Genomic DNA, 15,625 nt, shown 5'->3' with positions numbered 1-15,625 from the left:
ATGACAAGGTGAAGATGCCATGCAATCGTGGTATTGCAGAACAGAGGCTTAACTCTTTGAAGAGGAAGTTCAGTAGGAATACAGACTTCTTTCATGAGTACAAGGCTTTTATGGACAACATACTGGAAAAAGGCTACGCAGTAAGGGTTCCAGAAGAACAGTTGACTCGCAGTGATGGAAGATTATGGTTCATTCCACACAATGGGGTGTACCATCCAAAAAAGAGGAAACTCAGAGTCGTTTTTGACTGTGGGGCAACTTACCAACGTGTGTCCCTAAATGACCAGTTGTTGCAAGGGCCTGACTTAACTAACACCATCATCGGAGTGTTGCTGAGATTCAGACAGGAGCCTGTCGCCATGATGGCAGATATCGAGTCCATGTTTTACCAGGTGTGGATTCCAGACACGGACACAGATATGCTACGCTTTCTCTGGTGGCCAGGCGGTAATCTGAATGTGGAAGCAGTAGAGTACAGAATGTGTGTGCATCTGTTCGGTGCTACATCATCCCCTAGTTGTGCGTCATATGCATTGAGAAGAGCAGCAGAGGATGCAGCATCAAAGAGTACCCCAGAAGCCACACAGACAGTCCTCAAGAACTTCTATGTGGACGACTGTTTGAAGTCGGTAGCCACAGAAGACAAAGCCGTTGCTCTTGTGAGGGAGCTGATGACGTTGCGTGCCAGTGGTGGTTTCCATTTGACCACGTGGGTCAGCAACAGCAGAACCCTGCTGGGTTCCATTCCTGATCACGAACGAGCGGCTGAAGTCAAAGATCTCGATTTGGAGCATGATGAGTTACCATTGGAACTGGCATTAGGCATACAGTGGTGCACAAGTTCTGACAGCTTCAAGTTCAAAATAAATCTGCCGGACAAGCCATGCACAAGACGAGGCATATTATCTGTAGTCAGCTCAGTGTATGACCCAATGGGTTTTTTGGCACCACTCCTACTACCTGTCAAGCTCATTTTAAGAGATCTCTGCCAAGAGAAGAAAGGTTGGGACGAAGAGATCCACGAAAAGTCATGCCGGACATGGATGAAGTGGCTGACAGACTTAGACAAGCTTTCAGAACTCAGTCTGAACAGATGTTTCAAACCCCTTGCATTTGGTCCAACAAATGCTGCTCAAATCCACAATTTCTCAGACGCTAGTCAAGATGGATATGGCGTTGTGTCATATCTCTTGCTGACAAATTACCGGGGTGAGAAACATGTAGCATTCTTGATGGGAAAGTCCAGAGTCGCTCCACTTTAACAGATCACGATCCCGAGAATGGAGTTGACAGCAGCGACGGTTGCAGTCAAGATCGATCGGATGTTGAAAGAAGAACTTGAAGTTCCCCTGTTGGAGTCAGTTTTCTGGACGGATAGTACAACAGTACTAAAGTACATTGAAAACGATGCCCTACGTTTCAAGACCTTTGTGGCAAACTGTGTCTCTTTCATTAGAGAAGCGACTACATCTTCTCAGTGGAAGTACAGTGAGGAAAATAAGTATTTGAACACCCTGCTATTTTGCAAGTTCTCCCACTTAGAAATCATGGAGGGGTCTGAAATTGTCATCGTAGGTGCATGTCCACTGTGAGAGACATAATATAAAAAAAAAAATCCAGAAATCACAATGTATGATTTTTTAACTATTTATTTGTATGATACAGCTGCAAATAAGTATTTGAACACCTGAAAAAATCAATGTTAATATTTGGTACAGTAGCCTTTGTTTGCAATTACAGAGGTCAAACGTTTGCACACACTGCAGGAGGGATTTTGGCCCACTCCTCCACACAGATCTTCTCTAGATCAGTCAGGTTTCTGGGCTGTTGCTGAGAAACACTGAGTTTGAGCTCCCTCCAAAGATTCTCTATTGGGTATAGGTCTGGAGACTGGCTAGGCCACGCCAGAACCTTGATATGCTTCTTACAGAGCCACTCCTTGGTTATCCTGGCTGTGTGCTTCAGGTCATTGTCATGTTGGAAGACCCAGCCTCGACCCATCTTCAATGCTCTAACTGAGGGAAGGAGGTTGTTCCCCAAAATCTCGCAATACATGGCCCCGTTCATCCTCTCCTTAATGCAGTGCAGTCGCCCTGTCCCATGTGCAGAAAAACACCCCCAAATCATGATGCTACCACCCCCATGCTTCACAGTAGGGATGGTGTTCTTGGGATGGTATTCTTCTTCCTCCAAAAAGTTATATTTTGGTCTCATCTGACCACATGACTTTCTCTCATGACTCCTCTGGAACATCCAAATGGTCATTGGCAAACTTAAGACGGGCCTTGACATGTGCTGGTTTAAGCAGGGGAACCTTCCGTGCCATGCATGATTTCAAACCATGACGTCTTAGTGTATTACCAACAGTAACCTTGGAAACGGTGGTCCCAGCTCTTTTCAGGTCATTGACCAGCTCCTTCCGTGTAGTTCAGGGCTGATTTCTCACCTTTCTTAGGATCATTGAGACCCCACGAGGTGAGATCTTGCATGGAGCCCCAGTCCGAGGGAGATTGACAGTCATGTTTAGCTTCTTCCATTTTCTAATGATTGCTCCAACAGTGGACCTTTTTTCACCAAGCTGCTTGGCAATTTCCCCGTAGCCCTTTCCAGCCTTGTGGAGGTGTACAATTTTGTCTCTAGTGTCTTTGGACAGCTCTTTGGTCTTGGCCATGTTAGTAGTTGGATTCTTACTGATTGGATGGGGTGGACAGGTGTCTTTATGCAGCTAACGACCTCAAACGGGTGCATCTAATTTAGGATAATAAATGGAGTGGAGGTGGACATTTTAAAGGCAGACTAACAGGTCTTTGAGGGTCAGAATTCTAGCTTATAGACAGGTGTTCAAATACTTATTTGCAGCTGTATCATACAAATAAATAGTTAAAAAATCATATATTGTGATTTCTGTATTTTTTTTTTTAGATTATGTCTCTCACAGTGGACATGCACCTACGATGACAATTTCAGACCCCTCCATGATTTCTAAGTGGGAGAACTTGCAAAATAGCTGGGTGTTCAAATACTTATTTTCCTCACTGTATGTCAATACCGCACAAAACCCAGCAGATCAGGCTTCAAGAGGTTTGAAGATTCAGAGCTTCATGGAAAGTAAAAGCTGGTTTCAGGGGCCTAGTTTCCTGTGAAAAGAAGTTGAATGGCCGGAACAAGCTGAACAGTGTACTTACCTGACTGAAGATGATGTTGAGGTGAAGACATCCACTGCAGTGTCATGCACGAACTCAAACGAGTGCACAGATCCATTGAACCAGCTTGTTGAGTATTACTCCAGTTGGCATAAGCTGAAAAAGGCGGCAGCCTGGATTTTGCACTTAAGAAGGACGTTGCAGCACCTGAGCGAGAAAAGAAAAGAGTTTGAGCAGAACATACAGCAGAATGAGAATGATCCGGAGAAGTGCAGGTTTATAGTTGAACAGCAAATGTTAATGTGCAAAAAGAACCTGGAAAAAAAGAAATACTTACCAGAGAAGATTGAATATTGAATAAAATAGAAATTACCAGTTTGAATAGTCTTGTGAAAGTATTTAGTTGTTAATGCTTTCCAGTTAATGTTTACTTTAAATACTTCCCCGTTAAGAGAAGAAGATTCTTGCTAAAATGAATTGAGAAAGTGTTAGATGTACGAGTGTAAATGGCTTCAGTTTAAGTTGATAATTGATATGTTAAAGCCTAGTCAATTAGGGACCGGGTTATGTTGAAGCCATTTCTATGGAAGTAATAATATTTTGAGTTTATTTTGTAAAACCTGAGAAAACCTGTGTTTCATATGGAACGTAGAAATTTGAATGTAAATAGTTTACCAGTGATCTAGTATAATGTAATTTGATTGGTTGTTAGATTCAGTATGAAAGAAATAGAATCCTGCGAAACAGTCAGAAGCCACTGGACTTTGGAGCAACACAGTCTTTTGACCTACACGGAACTACAGTTAATTAGTAAGAAAAGTAAAGATCCTAAGTTTTTATATTTTATGTTTTGAAATTCATAATTAAACAGTCAAACGAAGAACTTTGGATTCAAGGCTTTTATTTACTGACGTTTTGTGTTGAGTACAAAAGAACTTTGAAGTCCTAAGCTAGTGAGTCAGCTTGTTGCGCTCACACTACTATTTGCGACCAGGTAAAATTATTATCACAATGCTTAATTTTCCATGGCCATTCCAGTAAATGAAGGTACACTCATGGCATCAAATATTTTATTTTAGTACATGGACATTCAAAAGAATGTTGGAAACCCTATTTACCCCCCCACCCGGCAAAAAATAAGGTGTCCTCTTTTTTTGGAAAACCAGATTATGGTCCCCCTAACTGAAATGTTACTGATTTGATTGGCCTGAATATAGATGATGTCCCATTTGTTGACAGGTGTTCAGTGGACTGTTCAGATGATGTCATGGACTCCACAAAGGATCTCAGTGGACAGACAGACACAAGGAAGGTCAAGAGGTCAGAGGATTTCAATGGTTTAATAAAATACACTGATAGATATTTCTGATATGCTGCACAACACTACAGTATAAAAACACTCCAGACTGGATTATCTCAAGTAGAAACATGTGAAAACAGCTTTAGGGTAAAGTGAGATCTACAGTAAGATGACAGTGAGACGGTTTGATTCATCACAGACAGAACTGGAAAACTTGTACAGTCAGTTGAATGTAGAAGATGAAACTCTGGCTGCCAGCAGGTCATCCCCACCTTCCTGAATCTGGGAGGGGACAGGGGGAGGCAAACAACGATAATAATTCAAAACACAGGGTACTCACTGTAACCCCCAAAAAACACTTAAAAGAGAGGGAAAGTCCAGCGCAGAGCGGCAGCGAGAGAGAGGAAAGAAGAAAAAAAAAACACTTACACTTCAGTTCTCCGATACGTAGCTTGGTCTTCAGCCACACCTGCTTCTGTGTGTGAATCAAAAGGCAGTCCTCCGGCCCCTGGTGGATGGCCCTGACCGCTCCAGGCGGTCGACTAAGAGCCCTTTCTCCCCTCACAGTCGGCTCTACTATGGCACATCCCTCCTCCTTCCCGGGTTTTCGGCACCAGTGTAAAGGTATTAATGGAAAGGAGGCAGCGAGAACCGGCTTGACAATATAAATAATAGTTTAATAATAAACTGAACCAAAAATACACAAACACACACAGGTGTTGAGAGCTGCCCTTAAATCACTCTCTGTGTCGCACTGCCATCTCGTCGGCCTTTATCCCTCTCAAGGGCTTAATTAGCCTGATTAGGTGCCGCCCTCCGTCCTGCCACAATCTTCTTTAAATAAGAATAAGTGAAAGTCCTGAATGTTGAACTAGGACTGTCCATTAAACATTACCAAACATTTACTGTGTGTAACCATGACAATCTGCCTTTTAAAATGAATACATGATTATATTTGTGTCATTATTGTTTTTATTGTCTTCCATAAATGTACAAGGTGTGTGAGAATCATCAATGTTCAGCTGGTGTATTTCAGAAGTCTCATGTTAGGACTGTGTGCACAGTAATCTCCAGTGTGCTGCTTTCTCTTGTCCTAAATACAAATATTCTCAGTAATCAATTTCTCCAAGTGACCTGTGACTGAAACAGAAGAGTTGATCTCTTTTGGAGAAGAGAGAGAAATATTGAAAAAAGCAAAGCTGAGAAACTGATGAGAGGAAAAGAGTGTTTGTGAGAGTTTGTAGTTTTAAAACAGTGTTTATTTGTTGTTGTGTTTTAGTGTCATTCATGGAGAATCTCCTGAATCCAGCTGTGTGTCCATGAAGAGTGACCGGTCAATGGGTAATCCACTTAACTTCAGTTCAGGAGCTCCTTGTGCTGATGTGAGGTGAGGACTCTCATGTTGACTGACAGTATGAACGTGTCCATCACAGTCTGAGGGGCGATTAGAAAGAATCCAGTGTAAAAAAAAATAACGCAACAGTTAAAAGAAATGTTATCAAATGGATCAATACTGATTATATGTCACTGTCATGCATACATACATGTGATAAGTACATTTGTTTACAATCACTGTGTAATGCACACACATCATGACCGTACACCAGTGAGGTCAGGTATCATTACATGTGTCAGTTTTATTACATAACACGAGTCAAAAGCAATAACACTTGAAATTCATGAAGGATTGTGTTAAAGGAATAGTTCTCCCCAAAAATGATCATTCTCTCATGATTTACTCCCCCTCATGCCATCTCAAACTCGCATGACTTTCTTCTGCAGAACACAAATAAAGATATTTTGATGGAGATGTGAATATATCCATACAATACAAATCAATGGGGACCAAACTTTCACGCTCAAAGGACATAAAGACATCAGAAAGGTAATCCAGGTGGTTTAATCCATGTCTTCTGAAGCGATAAGATCAGTTTTGGGTGAGAGAGAGACCAATATTTGGTTATTTAAGTCCTTATTCAGTAAAAGTTTAGCTGTCCTATGTGTGTTCACGAGAGAAGCTTGTTCACACATCCTCACGCTTGATGCGATCGTGATTTCATGTTCATGCAAGAACTAACATGGTTTTAATACAACCAGAAGGTCAAGGTCAATTTATTTCTAGAGCACATTTAAAAACAACAACAAGTGTAAAACAATGTGCTGTACAATGCTGTTTGTACACTCCAAATTAGATTTAGATGTTAATTGGTTTATTTTTCTGTATGGTGCTTATGTGTGCTTTTCCTGGATGCTAACCGACAGAAAGCAGTGAGATCACATGATCACATACAGTGCATGTGTCGAGCATGAGGACGTGTGAACAAGCTTCACTCATGAATGCACATAGTAAAGATAAGCTGAAGATTTGAATGAATAAGACCTTAAATTGAGTGTCTCACCCAAACTGATCTTATCGCTTCAGAAGACATGGATTAAACCACTAGAGTCTAATGGATTACATTTATGCTGCTTTTATGTTGTTTTTGGAGCTTGAACGTGTTGGACCCCATTCACTGGCATTGTACAGACAAAAACAGCCGAAATATTCTTCAAAATATCTTTGTGTTCTGCAGAAGAAAGAAAGTCAAACAGGTTTGGAGTGACACAAGAGTGAGTAAATAATGAGGTCATTTCTGTGTGAACTATTCCTTTACATTCATAACACCCAAACTGTCCAGTTGTAATAGAGGTGTGTGATGATTGTAGCAATAAATGACAAATGTTAAAATATAGTATGAATAGAAAGTGTCTATACTAATGTGATTCAATAAACAATATCTTAAGATTATGAAGCACATGCTGGATTCACAGCATCAGACTGAAATGTAAACATAGTCATATGTACAGAAAAATACAGTATTATTAATGAATCAATCCATACTTTAAGAAAGCGTTTGAAATGCAGGAGTAAAACACAACAGTCCTTTAAACTCGACCTGATCTAAAAACACACAAGATCATCTCAGTCTTTTTATAATACAGTGATGAAATCAGACCAGAAAAAATCATAAAAGTGCGAGAAACGTTTGATGTTTGTTATTTTCAATAAATAAACGGTCCATCATCAATTATTCCTTACAGAAATGAAGCAAATTTGGCAAATATTTGTGCACATTTCAGACCTGCTGTTTTTCTTTCTGTGAGATGACCATGACAACAGCTACAGACATGTTGTGTCTGAAATGAGTCAATTACACTTCTGTGGATTTAAATGAGAAATCTTCATCTTTGTGTTTGAAGATATTTGATGTTCTTCTTTCATCAGTTTCTTTTCTCCTTGTTTTCTGCCGTGTGAATAGAGATGATGTGACTGGAGACCTGCAGCAGGATTCTCATCCACCAGTAGATGATGTTCTTCAGACAGTCAAACACAAACACAAAACCAGCATGAAGAACAAGTATGAGAGCTTATTTGAGGGAATCAAACTACAGGAGAATCAAACGCTCCTGAACAGGATTTACACACAGCTCTACATCATAGAGGGAGAGAGTGAAGGGGTGAATGAAGAACATGAGGTTTTACACATGGAGAAAACACCCAGAACTCAACACCATCAAGACACTCCAATCTCCTGCAATGACATCTTTGAATCCTTCCCTGAACCAGGAAATAAGCAGGTGAAAAGGAGGAAAGAAGAAATAAAGACTGTTCTTACTAAAGGCATCGCTGGAATTGGAAAAACAGTCTCTGTGCAGAAGTTCATTGTGGACTGGGCCGAGGGAAAGGCCAATCAGGATGTAGATTTCATGTTTGTGCTTCCATTTCGAGAGCTGAACTTGATTAAAGATGAGCAGTACAGTCTTCACAAACTTCTGCTGGACTTTCATCCTGAACTTCACGATCTGGACTCAAAGATTTATGATGAGTGTAAACTTGTGTTCATCTTTGACGGTCTGGATGAAAGCAGAATTAAACTGGAGTTTTCAGACAATGAGAAAGATCCTGATGTGAATGAGACTTCATCAGTGGGTGTGTTGATGTCAGACCTCATCAAAGGAGATCTGCTTCCCTCTGCTCTCATCTGGATCACCTCCAGACCAGCAGCAGCCAATCAGATCCCCTCCAAATACATCAAGCGTGTGACAGAGATTCAGGGATTCAATGACCCTCAGAAGGAGGAATATTTCAGGAAGAGAATCAGTGATGAGCATCAAGCCAGCAGAATCATCTCCCACATTAGAAGAGCAAGAAGCCTCCACATCATGTGTCACATACCAGTCTTCTGCTGGATCTCATCCACTGTGCTTCAAAACATCCTGAAACAAGACAACAGTGCAGAAATCCCTCAAACTCTGACTGAAATGTACATCCACTTCCTGCTCATGCAGATCAATGTGAGGAATCAGAAGTATGAAGAGAAACTCCTGCAGTCCAACAAAGTGATTGTGAAACTTGCTGAACTGGCTTTCAAACAGCTGATGAAGGGCAATGTCATGTTCTATGAGGAGGACCTGAAAGAGAGCGGCATAGACGTCACTGACGCCTCAGTGTATTCTGGGATCTGCACTGAGATCTTTAAGGAGGAATCTGTGATTCATCAGAGGAAAGTCTACAGCTTCATTCATCTGAGCTTTCAGGAGTTTCTGGCTGCTTTCTTTGTGTTTTACTCACATTTACAGAAGAAGAACAGTGAATCACTGCAGATGTTTCTGGATTATGGATATGAATCAAACATTAGAGGAAACTCTCTGTATGATCTACTAACAGCAGCAGTTAATAAAGCCCTTCAGAGTGCAAATGGACAGCTGGATCTTTTCCTGCGATTCCTGCTGGGCATCTCACTGGAGTCCAATCAGAGACTCTTACAGGATCTACTGACACACACAGAGAACAGTTCAGAGAGCATCAGAGAAATCACACAGTACATTAAACACAAAATCAAGCGTGATGAATGTCTCTCAGCTGACAGATCCATCAATCTGTTCAGTGATGATGATGATGATGATGATTGTGAACCTCTCTCAGCTGACAGATCCATCAATCTGTTCCTGTGTCTGCTGGAGATGAACGATCAGACTCTGTCCAGAGAGATTCAGGAGTTTGTGAAATCAGACAAACACTCAAAGGAGAAACTCTCTTCTGCTCAATGTTCAGCGATCGCCTACATGGTTCAGATGTCAGAGGAGGTGATGGATGAGTTTGATCTGAAGAAATACAACACATCAGATGAGGGCATAAGATGATTGATACCAGCTGTGATGTAGAGCCCTGCATTTCAGCCCGAGCCCGACGGGCCCCGATTTATTTAGGCCCATAGGGCCGGGCTTCGGGCCAATTTTCACATCATAGTTCACACGCGGGCCGGGCATCGGGCCTGTTTTATGATCCTCAATTTATTAAATGAAACTGAGAAGTTCATGGTAAAACAAACATGGAAAGACATTTTATAACCTGTCACACTGACACAGTCTGCTCACGCACACACATATTCACACAGGTTTCCCACAGACCCACGATTCACCTCACGTGCAATGGAGAACATAAAGCGAAAAATCGCCAATGGCGAACTTAAAACTGCTCTGCCTGCACCTGTTGCTGCGGGCCATGCAGCAAAGAAGAGAGCGCTGGCCGAATTCGAGGAAGAGTGGGAAAACTATGAAGTACAACATTACCTGCGCCTCAATCCCAACATGGAAGGTGATGGAAGAGATGTGCTGCGCTGGTGGAAACAACACGAGACCATGCTACCGTGACTGTCAAGACTGGCTCGCACTGTGTTTAGTGTCCCCGCCAGCAGCAGTAGCAGCGAGCGTGCCTTCAGCTCCGCTGGAATAGTTGTAGAAGAAAGGAGGACTGGATAGAAATCTCCCACTGTGGATGCTGTGCTTTTTCTCCAAGATGCTCCGTAAGAGAATGTTCTTCTGTCTGTAGCCATGTTAAGCAAGCCCGTAGGCAGGGGGGGTTTGGGTGGTTCGAACGAACCCCCCCCCCTCACTGCCAAAGGTCCAGAATTTAAGTCGTTTTTTTTTTTTCATGTGATTATTGTCATCATTGTTTTAATCAATGCTTGTGACAAATATTCTGGATTGCTGTTTCAAATTAATATAATTTAATATTGTAGCTGGACATGTGTGTGTGTGCCACGCGTGCAGTTCAGAACTGCAAGCCAGCCGCCACTTCGAAATGAGCGGTCAAACTAGCCGCACCTATATTTCGTGGTGCGCATATACACTGGTTATTGCGGTATGACCGTCAGTACTAAAACAGGTTAAATTCCCGCGAAGGCAATTTCACATGCATTCATTTATTCTGTCTGTCTGTCAGAAAGAAAGAAAGAAAGAAAGATTTTAGCACACCTCACAACCTGTCACTGCATGATATATTGAATTCCAAAATAAGAGCCCCCCCCAAAACTCATATATTACCTTTTTGTCCATACATTCAGAAAATCATAAAAATAAAAGTCCTAGCTTCCACAGACCAATTTCACCTCAGGTGGAGAGGACACCTTCTCAAGGTGTGAACTACAATGTTTCAGGACATTCTGATGTTGAAAAAAAAACATCAGAATGGAGAGGACACACATATACATATATATATATATATATATTAGATATAGATTTTTTTTTTTTAATTAAAAGGTTTTCTATATTTTATACACTCAATAGTCTACAATATAATAGCCATATAAACGTAGCGTAATTAGCTCAAAATAGCTTGTACTCTGCCAGTCACCTCATGTGAATGTGAACGGTCGGCCAGCACTCACCGGAGACTGAACACATTCATGCGTAGCAGCATGGGAGAGGACCGCTTGTTATCCCTGGCCCTCATCCATACACACTGACTATGACATGGCAGTCAACCTGGATGAAGCTGTGAACATATTCTCCAAATTGCACCCAAGAAGATTGGAACTGACCAGTTGTACTAAATCCATAAGTGTCAAGACAAATACAGCAACAAGCAAAGAGGCATTGACAGAGAGTCAAGAAATGATGATGAGAAGAATTATTAATATTTCAGTAAAGTTCATTAAATCTATTCTGTTGTTAGTGTGGTCTTTAAACTTATGAACTGTGTATGGACTGACAAAGGTGTTACATGAGGAAGCATTTGACAACAATGCAGTAAATATTTTAGGTGCATCAAAAAGCGTGCTCGTTAACCAGCAGGCAAGATAATCCAGCACAAATTAGTGCATAAAAGGTCACCAAAATGAAGTATTTGAACCTCATAATTAAATACAAAAGGAGGAGAAAAACTGCAAAAAGGTCCACTTTTTGAAAAAAAAGAACCCCCCCTTTCAATAGGCTGGCTACGGACCTGTTAAGTCTTGTTTTTCGTTTGATTGGACTTCATTTTCATTAGTCTAACTATTGGAAATAAGAATGACCATGTTCTGTGGTGAAGCCTTGATTTTTTTTTTTTTTTTTTATGTAAGATAACCTGCATATTTATTTTATTTGTTTATATTGTATAACCCATTCTTTCGTTTTTCCACACACCGTTGCGAGCAGCAGAGCAGCCTGCCTCAGCTTGTCAAAATGCCTTTTAACAGTGGTGGTGATAATAAACATTTAAACTAACATTGTGTGATATACTTGAAGTGTTTTATATCTATGGATTTTATTGTTGTTTGCAAGTCAAGTATTGATTTGAGAGGCTAAATTGATCAAACGTGATCAACTCACTGTCGGCAGCTGGTCGCTTGGTCGTTACTTTAAAAACAAAACTTTAATTTAACAAACAAAAAATACTCAATTTGTTTTCTAAATTAACTTAGTAAAGAAATGAAAATAAATATAACTAATTTGCCATTAAAAACAAAACTGAACAATTTTAATGGCTGCAACAGTAGTATAGGTTGTGTAATGGGAAAAAAAAAAAAAAACGGGTTCCAATCGGACTCGGGCTGAGAATTATGATAAGCTGTCGGACAATGGTCGGGCTAGGGCCTGAGCATCTCGGGCCGGGCTAGGGCCAAGATTTGAGGCCCGTGCAGGGCTCTACTGTGATGAAGTGCAGAAAAGCTCTGTGAGTATTCATTAATGTCATCACACAAGATAATGAGATTACCTGCAGTTGACTGTGACATGATACAGTGCTGATGCTCTGTGTACCTGTGCTGCATACAAGATCAAAATACATCATGATGAAGATGAAACTAGCTCAGCTGACAGATCATCAATCTGTTCTTCTGTCTGTCTGAAGTGAATTCAGACTCTGTACGCTACAGATCTGATGCTCTGTTTGTTCTTAACCACAAAGACTAGAGGTCTGCAAACTGTCAGGTATCAGGTGGGGTTCAGGTCAGTTTTTCAAGTACAACAAGATTGAGTCCAAAACTTCCAGTGGAATGACAAAGTGTGTTACTTTGAGAAATTACTGAAGATTGCTGGATCTCTTTTCCCTCCATCCTGTCAGTGGGTGTGTGATCCGACAGAAAGGCCCAGATTTAGCTTCACCAGACATTTAAAGGTGACCGCTAACTTTTACAGGACTGTTGGTCTACAGGTTGTGTTTAGTGTTCACGCTGGTCTTTTTCTCACCACTTTACTCTGTGACCTAGGTAGTGACGTTGCCAAAGTATTGATCTATTTCAACAAATTCACTTGGAGAAGAAATTATAAAGCGAGTAAGGCCACGTACACACTGCAGCTAAATATGGTTGTCAGTTCATCTTTGAGAGATTAATCCTGTTCTGAATTAAAATGAGCACATAGATGAGTCTGCAGGTGCCCCCATGAAGACACGCCACTTAAGCAGAATGAGTCTGATTCATTCCTATGCAATACTGATGGGGCTAAAGAGAGACTGGAGTAAAGATTTTTTCATGTGCACAGATTCAGAATTTTAAATGCAGATATTTATTATTGTCCTCAATGATGGTCGAGCGGAGATTTAATTGAACTCTTCTGCAAAAGAAAACAAGGGGAACATTTAATTGTTGGAGTCATGTTGAATTTGGCTATCATGGCTTGTTTTAGGCATTCAAACAACTATCCGTCATGAGGATGATGATTTCAAGAAGAATGTGTGAGTGTGCTGAGTGCATTTGTGTCTGCAGTCCCAATTCATGGCCAATTCTGCTTTGATTGCTGTGTTCAGCTCCCATACCCATCTTAACCACTGGGGGTGAGAGTGAGAGTCTCCTAAATACTAAATCAGATTGGGTCTCTGTGTGGTATTGAAGAAGTCTGACTGACCTGACCATTCACACATTTAACAAATGCTAGTGTGACGGTCTTACCCGGGCAGTCTATTTACTGCGCGTGGCTCACTGCATAATAGAGATACAAAAATGGAAATAAGGGTTTCGTGGCACAGAGAATGAATGCGTCCTATATGAAATGAGATCATACACAGAGGAATTACGACCAAGCCTCATGAAACAAAGTCAGAATAACTCGATATAAAAGAACACATTCGACCCCAAACACGTCAACAGATCCCTAACATGTTCATGACAAGACTCACAATAGAGCAGTTATTTATGTGTTTAAGTACTTTTAACTGATAATCCAGACCACTCAAAATGTGCCACTTACACACAGCATGTCTCATTAGCTCTGCTGTGGGAGTTCCCCATTCCATTCTCTATTTATGGGCTTTAACTAAAGATTATTTTTATAATCGACTAATCTAACGATTATTAGAACGATTATTCAGCAATTTATTCCAACGATTAATCTCTTAACTGACTATTCAGCTTGTGCCCAACTTAAAAGGTTGTATTAAACATGCTTCCTAACAATAAAGAGGACAAAATCATCTTTTAAAAATACCTAGAAATGACATTCATTTAATTAAAGGGGAAAAACTACTTGGATCTTTATTGTTTAATTAATATAAAATTTCACAGCAAAACATACCATTGTTACCAAGTATTTGTCTTGTTTTCCATTTAACATTGTCTAAAAATCCTTAAAATAAGATACATGTTGCTTCTCAAGTAAAGTCAGATATTTAGATTTGCTTTAAGAGAATGTATCTTAAATAGAAGTATATTTTTTCAGCAAAGAAAAAAAGAAACTCATATTCAAGATATTTGCTCTAAAAGCTAGTCTAAATATCTTACATGCTGCTTCTCGGGTAAATGTATCTTGTTTTAAGGATTTTTGGATATTTTAAAATATTTAATCTAGAGATTTAAGAAATAGAAGACAAACCTGAAAGCAACCTACACTGGCAACTTGCCACAATGCACACACCACCAGCTCCGCTCTAATCAAACTGTACGTAAGCATATTAGACTGTACATAAGCATGATTACACCGTGAGCAAAGCCTCAATATACCTGAATTGGAACAAAAACGGAAATGCCAGGAAGCGAGGAACCCAGAATCACCAGATGTATACACCATCAAAATAAGGGTCCTTAAATAGTGCGGTAGCTCCCACCTCATTTGTCTGCCAAAAACCATACCCCAACTAGGCCAATAGGATGGTGAAATCACTTATCCTGCCACATATGTATCAGTACAGTCAGTAGTGTAGAGCAGAATGCATGGACACAGATATAATGTACTGCAGGGGGGTGATGATGTACAAAATAAACAATAAAGAAAAAGGTCCAAAGGACACCAAGAGCAGTCCCCTTCATAGCAGTCTCACAGTCTTTTTAAAGGGACTAGATGTACATTGTCCCGGTGTGCTAAAAACTCTAAAACTGCTTCATGCCTGACTTGATAACAATCTCTTCATAAGTATCAGCTGGATGCATTTTTGTAAAAGGTGTCAGGTGAATAAAAACAGTTTTGTTAATAAAATATGTTTCAGTGACAGTGAACTCTGACATGAGATTTATACTGGTGAAATTTCTCCTGCTATTACAGATGATCGTATCTTTAAGATTTGTTTTAGGCTAACTGTTTTCCCAGTAACTTGTGTATTTAAAAGGAAATATGCTTGGATATGAAAAAATAAAGTGAATACATGCACAAAAACTTTTTTAATTCAGTTGGAAGGGCACTTCAGACAGCATAGGGAATAAATCTAATTTGACACATAACAGGAAGTGGAGAGGGAAATGTATGAACCAGTCATTGTGAACCAGAGTACTGATGAAGTAATTTACCTCAGGTGTGTTTTCTATGAAGTTTGCTCGAGTGTGTAGTGAACGAGATGTGTGAACTGAGCCACACTGGACAATTAGTTGTCAGCCACTTCATATAATGTGAGATCTATACTGAACTGTACACGCGTGTGTCCCGTGTTAATCGTGAGGTTTTGTTTACT

General features: G+C 40.4%; 1 protein-coding gene across 15 annotated transcripts in view; it reads left to right on the top strand.

Moving 5' to 3' along the window:
* The window catches only part of LOC127652423 (protein NLRC3-like), a 170,897-nt gene extending 158,930 nt beyond the window's left edge, over nt 1-11,967 (top strand). For 7 of the 15 annotated variants that reach the window (XM_052138571.1, XM_052138575.1, XM_052138569.1 and 4 more), the window contains exons 3-4: nt 5,723-5,830; nt 7,743-11,967. In XM_052138571.1, coding sequence (XP_051994531.1) covers nt 5,723-5,830; nt 7,743-9,627 — 1,993 coding nt within the window. In that variant the 3' untranslated portion in view covers nt 9,628-11,967. Of the gene's footprint in view, nt 1-4,382; nt 4,464-5,722; nt 5,831-7,742 lie in introns of all 15 variants that reach the window. The other 8 variants (XM_052138566.1, XM_052138563.1, XM_052138565.1 and 5 more) reach the window with 2 other exon arrangements.
* Nucleotides 11,968-15,625: the final 3,658 nt, after the last annotated feature.

This window comes from Xyrauchen texanus, chromosome 12, assembly GCF_025860055.1.
Source record: "Xyrauchen texanus isolate HMW12.3.18 chromosome 12, RBS_HiC_50CHRs, whole genome shotgun sequence".
In the NCBI taxonomy this organism is placed as follows: domain Eukaryota; kingdom Metazoa; phylum Chordata; class Actinopteri; order Cypriniformes; family Catostomidae; genus Xyrauchen; species Xyrauchen texanus.
Note: the sequence above shows the minus strand (reverse complement) of the source record. Positions and strands in the feature narration are given on the sequence as shown.